General features: G+C 44.3%; 1 protein-coding gene across 1 annotated transcript in view; it reads right to left on the minus strand.

Moving 5' to 3' along the window:
- GYS2 (glycogen synthase 2) overlaps nt 1-19286 on the minus strand; it is a 53596-nt gene that overhangs the window by 2240 nt on the left and 32070 nt on the right. Inside the window, exons 6-14 of the mRNA XM_063134715.1 lie at nt 18998-19115; nt 17715-17835; nt 13790-13896; nt 12142-12201; nt 9839-9917; nt 8976-9089; nt 5042-5168; nt 2796-2891; nt 1936-2099 (exon numbers count right to left, since the gene is read on the minus strand). Coding sequence (XP_062990785.1) covers nt 1936-2099; nt 2796-2891; nt 5042-5168; nt 8976-9089; nt 9839-9917; nt 12142-12201; nt 13790-13896; nt 17715-17835; nt 18998-19115 — 986 coding nt within the window. The remainder of the gene's footprint in view (nt 1-1935; nt 2100-2795; nt 2892-5041; nt 5169-8975; nt 9090-9838; nt 9918-12141; nt 12202-13789; nt 13897-17714; nt 17836-18997; nt 19116-19286) is intronic.

The following is a 19286-nucleotide window of genomic DNA, read 5'->3' on the forward strand; positions in this document are numbered from 1 at the left end:
CAGTGTGCGAACTGCCAAGCTGAATACATCCATCAGCCATGTATTTTGGCTGCCAAGTGCTTTGCCACCATCCCCGTCAATTTTTGAAGTTATGGGCAAGAAGAGAAACAGGTTTAAGGATTCATCCTTGTACCATCTCAAACCAGAGGAAGCTGGTGGGATTTGCAGTCCAACACATCTGGTGGGCACCAGGATAGGGAAGGCTTCGACTGATAGTTCTGAGTATTACGACAGACACATTAAAAATAATGGTTTGGTGTAGCTGACTAGTGTGTGGGGAGGGAGGAAAATGTCCTGGCAGTGGGGAGAGGGAGGAGAGGTTCACTGCTGAAAGAAGGAAGGAGAGTTGCTTGCAATATTTTGGGACAGAAAGAGAGTGACAGCTGAAACAGACAAAGAAATTAAACAAGATAGACTACACATATAGGACAGCGGTGAGAGCACACTTGTGCATTTGTGATAGACCACAATAATAATAATAATAATAATAATAATAATAATAATAATAATTCCTAATAGCTATACAGGATCAAGTTATAGCAACCAAGAACTACCAAAAATACACAATAAAAGATAACAGTGTAACAATGTAGGAAATGTCATCAATTCCAAGAAACAATAGACTATGTAACAGGAGGATGTGAAATTCTGGCAGGAATGGACTATATGGACAGACACAATACAATTGCAAAAATAATTCACCAACAACTGCCCATCAAATTCAATCTCATCAAACAACCTACACCATACTATACATACTCATCCAAAACAATCTTGGAAAATGCAGATCATAAAATATACTGGGACAGAACAATCCATATGGACAAGGCAATACCTTTCAACCAACCAGGCATAACAGTTACAGACAAAAAAGAAAAAACACACATACCTCATTGGCATAGCAATACTTAACAACAAAAATGTTGTAGAAAAGAAAAAGGAGAAGAAAGAAAAATATACACTACTGCCCATGGAAGTTAAAGAACTATGGCAACAGGAAAAGGTCACAATTATCCTGTTAGTCATATCAGTAACCAGCATTCAGAAAACTTTAGAAACTGGGCCTACCAAAATACATCCATACCGACATCCAGAAAGCAGTCACACTTAAGTGTCAGGAAATTCCTGAATCAGTAAAAGACAGCATGACCTGCCAAATCCCATCATGTCTGTCTAGAAAAACTGCCACGAGCAAGAAAAGAGATGATGATGATAATAATAATAATAATAACAATAACAATAATAATAATAATAATAATAATAATAATAACAACCACTTGATCCCAATTTCTAGGCACCAATCTTTTTTTTTTTAAAGCAAACATTGGGAACGAGAGACAGTCCTTCCAATGTGCCGTTTCAGCACAGTTGGAAGGGCAGTCACTGGTGAGATTGTGAAAAGTGAGTGTCATGAGCTTTTTTATTGCTCTTGCTAAGCAGCTCTACAGCTGATCCCAGCAATCCATGATGAAATTGCTCTCCTGGGTTCGAATGGCATGACAACCCATAGAGTTTCAAACAACTCCTAGAACAAGCCATCCATTACCAGGGGGGCTTGTTCAAGAAAAATAAGCCACCCTGTAGAAAGCAGTCTAGGTTTGCACAATACAACCACACATCGCAGCTAGCTGCCCAAAATGAGTTGTCCCTGGCTCTGGTTATTGATTTTACTATCGGCTCTTTAATCTTTTAAATATTTTATTGTTGTGTATTGTTTGGAATGTTTGTTATGATTGTAAACCATCCCAAGGGCATCTTCCAATTGTGCAGTACATGAATTTAATAAATAAATTAGCATAAATTGTCACTCAAATGAAAAAGCAGTCATTTGCATATGATTATTACATGCTGTGTAGATATCTTCCGAGGCTGCTCAGAAAAGAATCTAACTCCATGGTGGGCTTGAATAGACACACCTTAAATAGTTCAACATACCCTGCCTAGGTATCTCCAGTCCAGCAGATCTGAGAGCCTCTCCGTTCGGTTTCTCTGGACGATTCTTTGTCGACGTGATTGCTGGCAGAACCCGTAAAGGAACTGCGTCAGCTGATTACAGGACTCATCTGGAGAGCGGAATCTCCTGTCCACGATGTAAATGCCTACGGGACAAAAAACCAGGTTTGCTGGAGACAAGGAGCTATAGAGGCTCTTTTAACCTTTGAGGGCTTCTGTTGCATCTGTCATTACACAACAACAACCTTTACCGAATTCCTTCTCTCATAAAGTGGAGACATTCATATTTGGTTTAGTCAATCTGTATCCTCCTCTTCCTTCTCCTCCTCTTTTAAAAAACACACACAACCTGAAGTAGAACTTTGAGGACCTCTGAAACTTGTATTTTATCAGCCAGATTCCTCAAAGTTAGAACAGGGCTGGGCAACTTGTGGCCCTCTGGATGTTTTGGCCTAAAACTCCCATCAGCTAAAAGGAGGTCTTCTTGATCTGTCATGGGTCTTCCCCACTTGCCAGGCAGACAACGGTATTTTGATAGCAATAGAGCGATTCATTTAGTTTGCACAAAGGAGCCATGCAAATTGTTAGGAAGGGCCAGAACAGTGTGGCATTTCCCGGTCTCTGTTTCAATTGGAATTTACACAGGAACTTCTCAAAACATCCCATCCTGGACTCACACACTCCCAAATGCAATGCTTTTCAATGGAACCCATTCCTGCCTTCGGCTACAAGTCATGATTGAGTGTTAAGGTCTGACGCGTGTGAAATCAAGTGTTGTGCATGCCCATGGGAGGCCATCTACTAATGCATGTGTAAACGGTTTCAGGGTTGAAGGTTCTCACCATAAGCAGCTGGGTCTGCCACATGCTCCTGCATGAAGCAGCCAAATCCTGAGAGGTTCGTGGTCACGCTGGGAATTCCCATGACGGTGCACTCAGCTGCCAAAAGACAAAGGCAAAGAGGGCGTCTGAACCCTGGACAACTTGGAAGCATTGCATGAGAAGCAGGAGATATGCAGTCCACATTGATACTGTACACATCCCAGTACGCAACCTGCATTCAGCCTTTGGTCTTACATAGAGACGGATGAATCTGTCTTTCTATAACGTTTGCAATTTGTCAAGTGAAAGTACATTCGGTTAGGTTTCTAAATCAGCTTGTTATTTAAAAAAAAAAATGTATGAAACTCCATTCAAATTTTTGCGTGCAATTTCCCCTAATCGATGCATTTTTTTTTTTTTTTTTGCACACACGTTTCCCTACTATAAGCCTTTTGGTACACAATTTTCCCTAATGTATGCATGTTTGCATATGTGTGTGTTTTTTAAAATCGGAAAACTGCATCAGAAAACCAAAGGATAATTGCAATCTGGGTTCTGTATTCATTCAGGAAGTGTGAATTACATTGGTCCCTATTAAAACGAAGACCAAATAAATTTCAACCCACCCCTATACTTGCAATTCATTCATTCATTCATTCATTCATGTGCCGCTTTTCTACAAGATTGTGTCCCAAGCAGTTCACAATATATCAAATGAACTAGAGTAAAAGATATAACATTTAAAGATTACTACCTGATTTGTACCTGCAGAAGAGTCTGGACAGGAAAGAGCTAAGAAGCCAGAAGGACTGTTTACAGTCTTCCTTTTATTAAAGAGATCGATGGCATGACCCGAGTAGATCCTCTTGCAATAGCTGCGAAATAGCTAGGATATCCCCGGGTTGTTCTGAATTAGGGCATATCTTTCTCCCACCCCCACCCTAAGTAAGGGTAATATACTTTAGGTCCATGTTGTCTAAAAAGGAATCATAGAATCATAGAATCATAGAATAGCAGAGTTGGAAGGGGCCTACAAGGCCATCGAGTCCAACCCCCTGCTCAATGCAGGAATCCACCCTAAAGCATCCCCGACAGATGATTGTCCAGCTGCCTCTTGAAGGCCTCTAGTGTGGGAGAGTCCACCACCTCCCTAGGTAACTGATTCCATTGTCATACTGCTCTAACAGTCAGGAAGTTTTTCCTGATGTCCAGCTGGAATCTGGCTTCCTTTAACTTGAGCCCGTTATTCCGTGTCCTGCACTCTGGGAGGATCGAGAAGAGATTCTGGCCCTCCTCTGTATGACAACCTTTTAAGTATTTGAAGAGTGCTATCATGTCTCCCCTCAATCTCCTCTTCTCCAGGCTAAATATGCCCAGTTCTTTCAGTCTCTCTTCATAGGGCTTTGTTTCCAGACCCCTGATCATCCTGGAACAGCAGAAGCTGCATTTTTGACACAGAAACTAATATCCTAGCATGCTTTAGTTGAAGAAAATGTTGTGTTATAGTAGAGCTTCCTGCAGGTCTATCCAATTTATTGGCCGTATAGATAGCTGGAAGCTGTTATCAGGCTCTGGAAAGTCAACATTTAGAATGGAAAGATAAGATACCTTGACAGTAGAGAAAATGGAGCACATCTTTTCCAGCTTTGGAATAGTAAAGAGCCCTTTGGATTGGATCAGTGATCCATTCTGGTTTATTATTGATTTGATTTGATTTGTACCCTGCCTTTGCACTGAAAAAAATGGCACTCAAGGGAGCTTACAATCATGAATAAAATTTGCTAAAAACAATAATAAAACAAATGCATTAAAACACATTTAAAAACACAACGATAATGGAATAAAAACAGCATCCAATCCGACGGACCTGCTTGCACACCAAATAAAAAGGTCCCTCCCCCTGTGGAAGGACAACAGAGAGGGAGCAAACTTAGGCCATGGCTAGATGAGGGGGGTTGAGGGGGATGATCTCGCAATTTTATGATCACGAGACCCCCCCCCCTTCAGTCTAAATGCGGTGTGCAACATCCAGGGGCAATGGATGTTTTGGATCCAATGGATGTCGCGGCTGCCATTTTGTTTTTTTTGTATTTTAATCGAGAAAGAGCACAGGAGCGCTCCTACGAAAATGTAAGTTTTTTAATAAAAAAACCTCGCTCCCGCTAGCCAGCCGTGACCTGATCTTATCTCAACAAGTTCCATAAGTTAACATTACCAGAAACCAGTGATAAAATATATAAAATCAAGGAAATCTGGAGTTTGCTTACCAGGGGTATAGCCCCAGGGCTCGTAGTAAGATGGGAATACACCGAGATGGCAACCTCTGACAAACTCTTCATAGTCCATTGGTAATAGTGGACTAGTTGAAGAAAGGAATTCAGGGTGCAGGATCACCTGCAGAAGAAGAGATAGAGGAAGAGGAGGAGGAGGAGCAGAAGGAGAAGGAGAAGGAGAAAGAGCACATAACTGTTTCTTCAAGTATCTGAAAGGTTGTCACTGTTGCTCCAGATGGCAGTGCTAAAACCAATGGTGAACACAGGACTGGCTCAAGAGATTTTACTGCCTGAGATAAAGAGCAAGAGGGCACCCTTTCTATCCTGTGCACAAAAGCCAACCAGACTGGCAAAAGAATCTATCTTCCCATAGATGGTGTACCTGAAGACAACAGACAACATGACTTAGGGGGTGTTGAGCAGGCCGCATGGCACACAGGACTCTCCAACACCAACTCGTTGCCACCTCCCAGCACCTGCCGCCTGAGGCCACTGCTTCACTTTGCCTAATGACAGAGCCGGCTCTAGGTGAACATTAACAGAGAAGCTGATTTCGGCTAAACCTTAAGAGAAACTTCCTAATGGCAAGACCTGCTTGACACTGTGGTGGGGTCTCCTTAGCTGGAGCGATTTAAGTAGTGGCTGGAGGGCTACCTGTCAAGGATACTGAAGTTCCTGCCTTGACCAGGGCATTGAACGATATCAAGTCCAAAGTCCCTCCCAACTCTAAAGTTCTATGATGTAATTTCCTTGCCACAGCTCAGCGGCAGTAGAGGCTGGTGGCTCCAATGTTAGTGGGGAATCTGTCCAGGTTTCAGTCAGAACCAGTCAGAACTCTAAAGGAACTATCCAATGTGTCGCACTCAGATCTGCTTTACCGTTGGGCAGTGGAGGCTGGTGGCTTTGATGCCAGTGGGGTGGTGAATCCACTTCTGACCGAAACCCGGAACATATTCACTGCCCTATTGACATCAGAGTCACCAACTTCCACTGCTCACTGGTAGAACAAATCCTTGATATACAGAAAGACCTGAGTTCCATTCTGGTCATCTCCAGCTAAAGGGAGCTCAGATGGCCGGCAAAGACCCCTAAACTCCCTCCCTGCCATCCAAGGGGTGGCAAAATTGCTGCCACCCCCTCCCCTGATAGGTACAGAGCCATGCGGTGCGGCTCCATGCTAATTTCTGGTTCCGTGCTTACTTGTAAGGTGGGACGGGTGCCCACACCTCCCATGGCCTTCGGACAGTTCCAAGACCGCGGGAAGAATCGGGTTTTCCCAGGGTTTCTTTATCCCTGGGAAAACCCATGCCCATCGCCCCCTGACCCTGGGAGTCCCTGTGCTTCATATAGACACACAGGGATTCGGTTGTGACCGGCCTGGACTATTGGGCTGGTGTAGACACGGCCTCTGTTGTCCGAATCCAGGACATTTTCCACAGGGTAACTTGTTAACCAGTGTGGCTTATTTTTCTTGAACAAGCCACCTTGAAAACCCACAATTTGTTTTAGCTATACCTCTTCTCACTTTAATATTACAAGTCAATTTGTCATTAATAGCTATATCCCATACTTCTTTGTACCATTCTTCAATACAATAATCTCCTTGAGTCTTCCAGTTCCTAGCAACGATCAATCTTGCTGCCATCAGCAAATTCGATATCAATCCCTTAATTCCTTTTTTACATTTTAAATCTTCAAATAGTGACAGTAATGCAACTTTTGGTGTTTGTTTTATCTTCATGTTTTATATGATTTTGAAGGAATCTGGAAGCAGTTCCTAATATTTGTGTTTTCTAAGGGAAGTGGGGAACCACCAGCAGAAGAAAGTATGAGATTTTGGAACCAGGAATGAGATCCCGAGGTGGGGGGTGCACTTCTATGTTAAGTTTGATTATGTTATATAGATAATATACTAATGTTAATTAATAATTATGTATATATATTTAATTGTAATGGTGTATGTTTAAGTATTGTAGAAAATAAAAAAAATTATTAAAAAAAAAAAAACCCAGAGTTTGTTGTTGGTCATTCAGGGTGGTTAACAAACCCCACTGCGTGATTAACAAGCCGCTTTGCGGAAAAGATCCTGGCTTCGGACAAAAGGCTAGCCCACGGTTCAACAAACAACCCACATTCAACACTGAGGGCCCGTCTACACTTGTCTAGATGAAACATAACAAGTTGGCAGAGATGACGTCAGCAGTCACGTGATGCTGTTGTTGTTACGTTTCTTCTGACTTTTAAAACCGTTCCACTTTCTGTTAAAATCGTTTTAAAACTAACAATGTGCCCCAACCTTTCGTTGTTTTCAATGCCGTCTTTCAAAGTCATGTCTCGTGACCATGGTCTTTGCTTCCTGATTAGGACAAGTGAGGGCTTTTCTAGACGAGGGGAGGGAGAGCTGGCACAACGTGATGAGGGGGAGAGGGAGGGGGAGGGAGGGCAGTGAAAGAGGGGACAGAGGCTTAAATTTTTTAAAAAAACGCTTATCTTTCAGGGCGCACGTGGCCCCTTTAAGACGCTGCAGGGCTATCCTCGTCCCTACGCGTCGCCCCGCCTCCCTGCCGGCTTATCCCTGCAGGTCTAGCTCAGAGTCACCGGAAGAAGGAGGTTTACTTCAGAGCAGGTATGAGCATAATGAAGAACGTTCTAAAGAAGAGTGTGCCGGGGTAAAACGATAGAAGAAAAGGTATTTCGATTGACTGGGCTCAAGTTGCATTTTGTAACGTAGCAAGGGAGGACGCAACAATGCACTTAAACAACGGTGTAACGAATAGTGTAGATCCTGCCCCAGTGTGGGTTAGCATGTGGTTTGAACAGCCCCACTGCCTCCCCGCCAGACAAGCAAGCAAGTGGGAGTAATGATGAGAAAGAGAGTGGCTGAATCTACATTACTGTAGCTGTAACGTTAAAGATAGCTCTGGATGACATCAGTGATCACGTGATGTGTTCCTTATACTTCTTTCAATGTGCTCCATTGTTACGATGTCTTCTGTGTCGCATTTTGAAACTAATGTCACATGATCCCTCACCGGGCTTCCTGTCTGATGTAACTTCCTCTACACGCCTTCAGTAACTGTTGTAAGAACTGGTGAATGGAATGTGTTAAATCTTTCTCATTTTTTAAACATTATTTCCATGGCATTACATGCAACCTACCTCGGGTAAAAACTTAAAAAAAAAAAATATTAAAGGATGCGCAAATGCACATCCTTAATTTTTTTTAAAAAAATAAATAAATTAAATTATGCGCATATGCACATCCCTTAATAACTTTATTTTTTAAAAAAGTTTTTACCCGAGGTAGGTGCATGTAATGCCACGGAAATAATGTTTAAAAAATGAGAAAGATTTAACACATTCCATTCACCAGGCATCCCTACACTTTCCTCAAGAGACAGACAACTCCGACAATCCACAAACCACTCTCTCTGAAGAACTCCCGCACAAAGATTTGAAATGAAGAGCATGCGCATAAAGGAACGTTAGCTAGAGAGGCGAGGAAAATACAAAAACAAGGAAGTGGGAGGCGCAGAGAAAGGACAGTCTGGGAATTGCAAGGATCACAGAAACGAGAAGAAGAAACAACACAGACAACGGGGTAACGGACAGTGTGCTCCGCAACAACGTTACAAGAAAAGGTAAGTAACGCTACTGAGCAACAGTATACAAGGTAGCAATACAAGTTATAAAGGCCCAAAAAACCGATATCAGCAGAAGTGTAGATCCACACGATGAAGAGCAGTTGGAGTTGCTGACCACAGAAGTGAGAAGGTAGAGGGAGGGAGCCTGGCTTAGTTTAAGGCAGCTTCATACGTTCCCTTCTGCCATGTAAAAAAAATGCATTCTTTTCTTCTTGTGCATGTTGGGCAGAGTTGCTTGCTCTTGAGAAGAAGGGAAATATACAAGCAAGCAGTGAGTGTTTTACCTTAACCCGGTCTGTTCGGTTGTTGAAAAGGCCGATCCGTCTAATGGTGCTGAGGATGGGATCGCTGGAGTCATCAATCATGTTGTGGGTTGTCACCGGTGGGAGACTCTGTCGCTACAGCAAGACAACAGAATGCCTTTTAGACGTACGGATTGCAAACAAAGAAGAAAGGCAAGCTTATAACCAACGGACTATCTTCTAAAGAGGAGCAGGGCCTTCTTTGCAGCGGCACCCCTCTTTCTGGAATTCCCTTCCATGGCAAGCTGAATTATTTAACTTTGTGCATGCTTTGGGGAAACCAGAAAAAACGTTTATTTATTTTAATTTCAGCAAGCATTTCGGTGGGAGGGGAGGGGTGGAGAGAAAGAATGCTATTAATAGCCCCCACACCTTGGTTTGAAGGAAAAAATGACCCCTTTTTTGTCTCTAGAAATCACCTTCTTTCCTGTTGTGCTAGTTACATTGTGCAAACATTGCTTTATGCTGGTGCAACATCATTAGTGCGAGTGCTACGGCAACACTGGATAGTACCCAAAGTCCAGACTCTGGACAATATCACTTCAGATTGCAGATGGGGGCTCGCATGACTGAATTGCTCCCTATAGAAGAGATAAGTAATTAAACCCTTGCACACACAAAACTAGATGCTAGACCCCTTTCTCCTGACATGCTGATTTTCTGCGTGGAAGGAATATCTTCAAGGGAGAAGTATTTGATCATGTGAGCCCCACTCCCCAGATTGTACACAATGGTATAACCGGAATATAGGTTTATGACCCTACGGAGAGCTAAGCCTTTCAGACCAGTTTTACGTTTTGGCATTAAGAAAGAAAAAGAATCACAGGAAGAATCTTTCTTCTAACCTGGGTGGAATAGATGGCTCGTTTTATTATGGTGAGGTCATCACGATCAATGATCTTGTTCATATCGGGGATTTCTCCTCTGTGGATGCAACAGGGGGAATCTTTTAGTGGAAAAAGGAAGGCATTTTCCAAAAATCTAAGTTAGATTTCACATTGAAGCCTGACCTCTCCCTGGCCTGCATCACTGGGACCCACAGCCCAACTCATATGCATTTCTATGCAAAAGGAAACCCCACTGAGTTAAACAGAGCTTCCTCCCAGGTATGTGTGCATTCTCACAATCCTGGGCACACTTCCTAAGGTGTAAGGGTGCTTCCAGATGGTGCTTTTATTGAACAATCACTCTGCCTCATTCATGGAATTTTACAGGAAGTCCAGACAACACCTTCTTCAATTTGTAACACAGCCATGTTGATTGTAAACTGCCCCGGAAGGCACAGGATTACAGAGAACACGGTCGTGTTCCCTGTAGTTAAGGATGCTCAGTAAAAAGAGCATTCCACCATGTTAAAAGCAGTTACTGGGGGGTGGGTCATTCTAGCATCCGAAAATGAAAAATATTTCACCAATCTTTCTGAAACGGAGTACTGCCAGAAAGAAATGCTGGTTTTACATACCCTGCGCGTTTCAGGAAGATTGGTGAAATATTGAGGGCAAGCAGAGAAACATAATACATGCAGGATTACACTTCATGATAACTGTGGTCGGCTGTGGCTGTACACTGTATGTACAGAGAGTCAAACATGGATGTGCCAATCAGGACAGCCGGTGGCACAGGGACAGCCCAAAACATAGGGCTCAATGAGGAGTTGGAATTTTTTACCACTCCTGCAACTGCCCTGCAGTTTCGAGATATTCCCTGGTGTTTGTAGCTCTGTCCAGAGATGAGAAGACCTCAAGTGAATTGGTCACACCTGTAAGAAACTCAAAGAAAAGACTTGTCTAACAGTATATAAAAAAAACCCATAGCCTTCAGCACAACCCATCTAGTCACCATTATAAGACAATTTGTTGTTAACAATTTCTGCAGTCTTCATTGTAAGTGAGCATGCAATATTTTAACTGCTTTATACTATTTAAATATATGCACAGGCCTTATTTGCAATGTGCCTTATGAACCTTTTATGTGAAATTATTTTATTGTCTACATGTATGCACAGGCTGTGCTTGCAATGTTTCTATTGTTGTTGTTGTTGTTGTTGTTGTTGTTATTATTATTATTATTATTATTAAACTTCTTTTATGTGTTGTCTCATTCTTGCTTTTTATATATGCATTATTACAGCCCCTTGGAGAAGACCTAATAAAAAGCAAGAGGCCGAAACGCAATTGGGCTTCTCAACGATAAATTCGTTTATAGCATCCTCAGATTACTCTCTCCTTTTGTGTTCATCTTGGATGCCCACTCGCTTTGCACCCTTGCCCAAGGTGAAGGGCAAGATGGTGCATGTACCGATCCTGGCCAGACTGGCGGATGAATCTTCCTTCAACACTTGTGATGGGGCAGCAGGCTTCACCACAACTGAGGGCAGCAGGGAAGCTCACAGGTGCTGGAGAGGCCATGTGGCACACACAGTTTTGCCCCCCCCCCCGACATCTCACTGTTGCTCTGTGCCCCCTTGCCTGAGGCAATTGCCCCACTCTGGGCTAGCCCCCATGCTGCACGTTAATTTCTACATGGAAGCGCCTTCCAAATAGGAAACATTTGGAACTATCTTATAAATAGGAACAATTCCTTAGAATACATAGAATCACAGAATAGTAGAGTTGGAAGGGGCCTCTAAGGCCATCGAGTCCAACCCCCTGCTCAATGCAGGAATCCACCTTAAAGCATCCCTGACAGATGGCTGTCCAGCTGCCTCTGGTGTGGGAGAGCCCACAACCTCCCTAGGCAATTTTCTCTATTGTTGTACTGCTCTCACAGTCAGGACGTTTTTCCTGATGTCCAGCCAGAATCTGGCTTCCCGTAACTTGAGCCCATTATTCTGTGTCCTGCACTCTGGGATGATTGAGAAGAGATCCTGGCCCTCCTCTGACAACCTTTCAAGTGAGTTCTATTGCATGTATTCTATGGAATTATTATTGCCTTGGATGTCGTAGGTGATAAAATACTCATAAATATGTAACTGTGCAGCAGCCTTCCCTTACCTAGTGTCCTCCAGATGTTTTGGACCAGTTCCCATCAGCCCCAGCCAGCATGGCCAATGCTCAGGAATGCTGGGAGTTGTAGTTTAAAACATCTGGAGGGTAACAGGTTGGGAAAGGCTGTTTTCAAGTGACAAATGAGAAACTGAAGCTCTCACCTTAATAGTGCTTCATAGAGTTTCTTGCCAAATTTTTCCTTCACAGAATGTGCAGTGTCCCTAAGAGAGAGCAAAACAGATCATTAAAAGCGGCTCATTTCCCACCCTGCCTCCCCGACTCAATGTTTTCTCTGTTCACTATTTTATACTCTGATGATAAGAGTTGCACATTTCCCCAAGTTGTGAAAGATTACATCAGCCCTGCCTTCCTTTAGAAGAAAATGCACTGGAGACGTATGGCATTTTTGTAATATTTGGTTTATTTATAGATATAGATCACAGGTGCCTGACGACAGCAGAAATGCTCCTAGCAGGCCGCAAATCCAGTGTCACACATTAGATACCTCCAAGATCCTTGTAGCATTTAGTGTTCCTTCCCTCTGTGTCCCCCCTCTCTCTTTGGCCCAATCTTCACCAAGCAGGGTATTGCACTATGAAAGCGGTATGAAAGCGATATATAAAAGGCAGCAGCCACACCAAGCAGGATATAGTGGTATGAAAGTAGTATAAGGTATGTGTCATGGCCCACAACAGTTGTCAGTGTACTTCAATACCGCCATAAAGCAGTAGTGTGGCTCCTGCCTTTTATATATCACTTTCATACCACTTTCATAGTGCAATATCCTGCTTGGTGTAGATTAGGCCTCTCTCTCATTTCCCCCACATGGCAGTTTCTTCCTAGACAGGGAACATAGCTGCCCCCTAGCTAGGGTCTGGGGAAGGAAATGGCTTTCATATTCCACATTCAACTGTCAGTCTGATCAGTTTTCTGTGAGGTGGGTTGGGATCAAGTTGTCCATGGAGAACTCTTTAGCTCTTCCACTGACGAAACATCAACCATCTTCCCAGAGCCATTAAGTAGTAATGAGTTAATGAGGGAATGGCCATCGGTCAGTGGTACAGCACATGCTTTGCATGCAAAAGGAACCAGGTTCAATTCCTAGTATTTCCAAATAGGGTAGGAAAACGCTAGCGTGGAGAGTCACGGCCAGTCAGTAAAGACAATACTGAGCTAAAGGGACCCAAAGCTTTTTGTCAGGGAGGATTAAAAATGTGACACCCCTTCTTGCAGTATGAATTGGCACAGTCTCAGAATTCCACCCCCTCTGTCATAGAATCATAGAATCATAGAATAGCAGAGTTGGAAGGGGCCTACAAGGCCATCGAGTCCAACCCCCTGCTCAATGCAGGAATCCATCCTAAAGCATCCCTGACAGGTGGTTGTCCAGCTGCCTCTTGAAGGCCTCTAGTGTGGGAGAGCCCACCACCTCCCTAGGTAACTGATTCCATTGTCATACTGCTCTAAAAGTCAGGAAGTTTTTCCTGATGTCCAGCTGGAATCTGGCTTCCTGTAACTTGAGCCTGTTATTCCGTGTCCTGCACTCTGGGAGGATCGAGAAGAGATCCTGGCCTTCCTCTGTGTGACAACCTTTCAAGTATTTGAAGAGTGCTATCATGTCTCCCCTCAATCTTCTCTTCTCCAGGCTAAACATGCCCATGTCCAATGGATTGGATCTTCCCCTTACACAGCTTCTGTAAAATGCCTGGTTTCCTTTGACCCATGGAAAACCTACCCACTTTATCTCTCTCCAGAGCCAATCATTAACTCACTTGCTTCATCACTCTGAAACAGAAAGAAAGATTTTACCATAGCTGCTTTCGGACTGCCTGGCCTTTCAGGGTTTCCACGTTGAAATTGTTAGTACTAGCTGGCATGATGAAGAACACAACCACTGTGATGTCACTCCTGTGGACCTGAAAGAAAAGATAATTTGGAAAGGAATGGAAAAGCTGCCAATATTGCAATGCCTTTATACAAATCGACGGCATGACCACACTTGGAATACTTTGTACAGTTCTGGTCACGACACCTAAAAAGGGTATTGTAAAGCTGGGCTAGGTGCAGAAAAGGCGCCATAATTCAAGAAGGACGCAGACAAGCTGGAGCGTGTTCAGAGGAGGGCAACCAGGATGACCAGGGGTCTGGAAACAAAGCCCTATGAAGAGAGACTGAAAGAACTGGGCATGTTTATCCTGGGGAAGAGAAGATTGAGGGGAGACATGATAGCACTCTTCAAATACTTAAAAGATCGTCACACAGAGGAGGGCCAGGATCTCTTGTCGATCCTCCCAGAGTGCAGGACACGGAATAACGGGCTCAAGTTAAAGGAAGCCAGATTCCAGCTGGACATCAGGAAAAACTTCCTGATTGTTAGAGCAGTACGACAATGGAATCAGTTACCTAGGGAGGTGGTGGGCTCTCCCACACTAGAGGCCTTCAAGAGGCAGCAGGACAACCATCTTTCAGGGATGCTTTAGGGTGGATTCCTGCATTGAGCAGGGGGTTGGACTCGAGGGCCTTGTAGGCCCCTTCCAACTCTGCTATTCTATGATTCTATGAAAAGGGCAGCCAACATGATCAAAAGGCAGGGACAACTCACCTGTGTGGGAAGGTTACAATGTTTTATTTATTTATTTATTTTATTTATTTATTACATTTTTATACCGCCCAATAGCCGAAGCTCTCTGGGCGGTTCACAAAAATTAAAATCATCATAAAACAACCAACAAGTTAAAAATACAAATACAAAATACAATATAAAAAGCACAACCAGGATAAAACCACGCAGCAAAATTGATATAAGGTTAAAATACAGAGTTAAAACAGTATAATTTAAATTTAAGTTAAAATTAAGTGTTAAAATACTGAGTGAATAAAAAGGTCTTCAGCTGGCGACGAAAGGAGTACAGTGTAGGCGCCAGGCGGACCTCTCTGGGGAGCTCATTCCACAACCGGGGTGCCACAGCGGAGAAAGCCCTCCTCCTAGTAGCCACCTGCCTCACTTCCTTTGGCAGGGGCTCACGGAGAAGGGCCCCTGTAGATGATCTTAAGGTCCGGGTAGGTACATATGGGAGGAGGCGTTCCTTCAAATAACCTGGCCCCAAACCGTTTAGGGCTTTAAATGTCAATACCAGCACTTTGAATCGGGCCCGGACCTGGACTGGCAGCCAATGAAGTTGTAAAAGGACTGGCGTAATGTGATCTCGCCAGCCAGTCCCTGTTAGTAAACGGGCTGCCCTGTTTTGTACCAGCTGAAGCTTCCGGACCGTTTTCAAAGGCAGCCCCACGTATAACGCATTGCAGTAATCCAAACGAGAGGTTATCAGAGCATGGATAACTGTAGCTAGGCTATCACTGTCCAGATAAGGGCGCAGTTGGTATATCAGCCTAAGCTGATAAAAGGTGCTCTTTGCCACTGAGTTCACCTGTGCCTCAAGTGACAGTTCTGGATCGAAGAGCACCCCCAAACTACGGACCCGATCCTTTAGAGAGAGTGCAACCCCGTCCAGGACAGGGCAAACATCACCTCGCCGGACAAATGAACCACCCGCTAACAGTACCTCCGTCTTGTCTGGATTGAGTCTCAGTTTGTTAGCCCTCATCCAGTCCATTACCGTGCCCAGGCACTGGTTCAGAACAGCCACTGCCTCACCTGGGTTTGATGAAAAGGAAAGGTAGAGCTGGGTGTCATCCGCATATTGATGACACCTCAGTCCACATCTCCGGATAACCTCCCCCAGCGGCTTCATGTATATGTTAAACAGCATAGGGGATAAAATAGAGCCCTGCGGAACCCCATGGCTTAGGAGCCACGGCACAGAGCAATAATCCCCCAGCACCACCTTCTGGAATCGGCCATCCAAGTAGGAGCGGAACCACTGCAACGCAGTACCTCCAACTCCCAGCTCAGACAACCTATCCAGAAGGATACCATGGTCGATGGTATCGAAGGCCGCTGAGAGGTCCAGGAGAACCAACAGGGTCGCACTCCCCCTGTCTCTCTCCCGACAGAGGTCATCCCACAGGGCGACCAAGGCAGTTTCTGTTCCAAAACCAGGCCTGAAACCCGATTGAAATGGATCTAGATAATCCGTTTCATTCAAGAGTGCCTGGAGTTGTCCTGCAACCACCCGCTCAAGCACCTTGCCCAGGAAAGGGATATTAGCCACCGGCCTGTAGTTGTTAACCTCCTCCAGGTCCAGATTAGGCTTCTTCAGGAGTGGTCTAATTACCGCCTCTTTTAAAGAGGCCGGCACCACTCCCTCTCTCAAGGAGGCATTTACAACCTCCTGGACCCAGCCGGCGATCCCCTCCTTATTTGATGTAATGAGCCACGAGGGGCAAGGGTCAAGCACACAGGTGGTCGACCGGACTTGGCCAAGCACCTTGTCCACATCCTCGGGCCTCAATAACTGAAACTCATCCAATAAAACTGAGCCGGACGGCGCTCTGAATGTTGTAGCTGTTTAGCTTAGGAAACAGGCATAGGAACATAAGAAGAGCTGTGCTGAATCAGACCAAGATTCATCTAGTCCAGCACTCTGTTCACAAAGTGGCCAACCAGCTGTCGACCAAGGACCCATAAGCAAGATATGGCGTAACAGCACCCTCCTGCCCATGTTCCCCAGCAACTGGTGTACAAAGGCTTACTGCCTCAGATACTGGAGGTAGCACATAGCCATCAGGACTGGTAGCCCTTGATAGCCTTCTCCTCCAGAAATTTATCCAACCCCCTTTTAAAACCATCCAAATTGTTGGCCATCACTCCATCTTGTGGTAGTGAATTCCATAGCCTACCTATGCACTGCATGAAGAAGGACTTCCTTTTATCTGTCCTGAATCTCCCACCAATTACCTTCATGGGATGACCCCAGGTTCTAGTATTTTGAGAGAGGGGAAAAAATTCTCCACACCATGCATAATATTGTACACTTCTATCATGTCTCCCTTTAGCCTCCTTTTTTGCAAGATAAACAACCCCAGCTGTGGTAACTTTCTTTCATAAGGAAGATGATTCAGCCCCTTGATCATTTTAGTTATCCTTTTCTGAGCTTTTTCCAGCTCTAAAATATCTTTTTTTTTAGGTGTGGTGACCAGAATTGTAGACAGTATTCTAAGCGTGGTGGCACCATAGATTTGTATAAAGGCAGGATGATACTGGCAGTTTTATTTTCGATTCCTTTTCTAATTGCGTCTAACATGAAGTCTCCTTTCTTTACAACATCCACAAATTAGAGGGGACATGATAGAGAGAGACATAAAATTATGTATGATGTGCAGAAAGGGATAAGGAGTAGTTTTTCTCCCTCTTTCATAATACTAGAACAGGTCGAAACTGCTTGGTGGGAAATTTAGGACAGAAAAAATGGAGGACTTCTTCACACAGCGCATGGTTAAACTGTGGAATGTGCTACCACATGATGTAGTGATGGCCACCAACTCAGGGAGCATTAAAATGGGATTAGACAAATCCATGGAGCACAGGGCTGTAAATGGCTACTAGTCCTCATGGCTCTATATTGCCTCCAGTGTCAAATGCCCCCTTCCACTTGTGTAGGGAGCACAAGTGGAAGGGGGCAATTGGGCAATGAGTTTCCCATAGGCATCCGGTGGGCCATTGCAAGGACAAAATGCTGGACCAGAAAGGCCTTTGGTCTGATCCAGCATGGCTTTTCTTTAACTTCTTACGATTGACTAAGACAGCTTCATATATACATCTATTTGTTCGTACCCTCAGTAGGAAGTTTAATCTTGATAAGGCCTCTAGAAACATGTCAGCTCCTTTGTTTGAAAACTCGTATCTCCCAGCAATGAAGAAAAACAAGGTCCTTTCAAGGTTGAAATCAAGATGGCTGAAAGCAAAGCAAAGAAACGTAAGCGTCAGGCTGATCAAACAGCACACGCTGGAGAGGATGCCAAGTCAGGTCACCAACACATAGCAACGCAGTGAGTTACAGCGAATTTAGGAGTCCTCTCCCCACATGGGCCCATAGATAGCGATAAAGAGAAAGAAGAAAGCCTGCAAGGCATAGAAGGGTTCCCCAGTTCACATAATCCCCATAAGAGAAAAGGCATGTAACTGCATGCATCCCATTGAAGGCTGCTTCTAGGCCGGGGTGCACAATGAAAATTGGGTAGGGGCTGATTGCGATTGAAGATTAGAAGGGGATTCCTCTCCCTGCCTCATCCAAACTCTCAGTAGCCTCCAGTCAAAGGGGTGGGACTTGGGGAAGGGAGGGGCCCACAGAGGGAGCCCAAACCTCAGTGGGCCAGATTGGCAATGTCCAGACTTTGCCTACCCATAGACTAAGTGCTCAGGGGCAACTATAGGACTGCAGCCCCAGGCTGCTGCTTGTCCCATGCAAAGCAAGGCCATTTCTACATCTATTTGTTCATACCCTCAGTAGGAAGTTTAATCTTGATAAGGCCTCATTTCTACACCAGCCTGAAAATCTGGGCTGGTCATAGCCGAGTCTGTGCATCCAAATGATGTACAGGGACTCCCAGGAGGAAGGAGGGATGATGGGCCTTGGAGGCCCGACTGGTGCCAACGCTGGTTTTATTCCAGCGCCAAGTGAAAACATGGCTTTTTAACAAAGCTTTTAGTGGTTGAATTCACTAGGCACATTGTTTTAACTGTTTTAATAGTTTTACTGCTTTTAAATTATATATTGTTTTAACTTGGTTTGTGGTTTAATTTGTTTTTAGCTGTGTATATTTACTGTTTTTATACTGTATGCTCTTATCTGTACGCCGCCCTGAGATCTTATTGATATAGGGCGGGATATAGATGTTTTAAATAAATAAACAAATAAATAAATAAATAAACAGCTGAGCCTGGGTAGTATCTGCCTTTTCCTGCGAAGGGCCACTCCCCAAACACTCCCAGGCTCAGCTGTTCCTCCTTCCTGCTCTATCCCAAACTGAGGCACAACAGGAATCTTGCACCACTAATGTGCAGTCTGTCCTATAGAAGGGCCCTAAAATCCATCCATTTGGAGCAGGACAGCCTACCCGTAGAAATGGCCTCGAATGAACTCTTGGATCCTCGCTTTACAGGTGGCGTGCAGATTCTGGAACTCGTGCATGGCCGAGAATTTCTTAATGTTGAGGCCGTTTGGAGTGACGACATCTGGGAAGAGCAGAGGAAAGGTAGGGGGAGCTGAGTAGATCTTGAAGGAAAAGAAGAAACTAGACTGCCTTCATTTCCCAACAGGGCTAGCTGGGACGGGGGAACAAATGAGTTCTACTGTTTGCAGAGCAGCATTTATTGGGCCTGTGTTTATTACAGACAATCCAGAGA

This window comes from Elgaria multicarinata, chromosome 9 (assembly GCF_023053635.1).
Source record: "Elgaria multicarinata webbii isolate HBS135686 ecotype San Diego chromosome 9, rElgMul1.1.pri, whole genome shotgun sequence".
Classification (NCBI taxonomy): domain Eukaryota; kingdom Metazoa; phylum Chordata; class Lepidosauria; order Squamata; family Anguidae; genus Elgaria; species Elgaria multicarinata.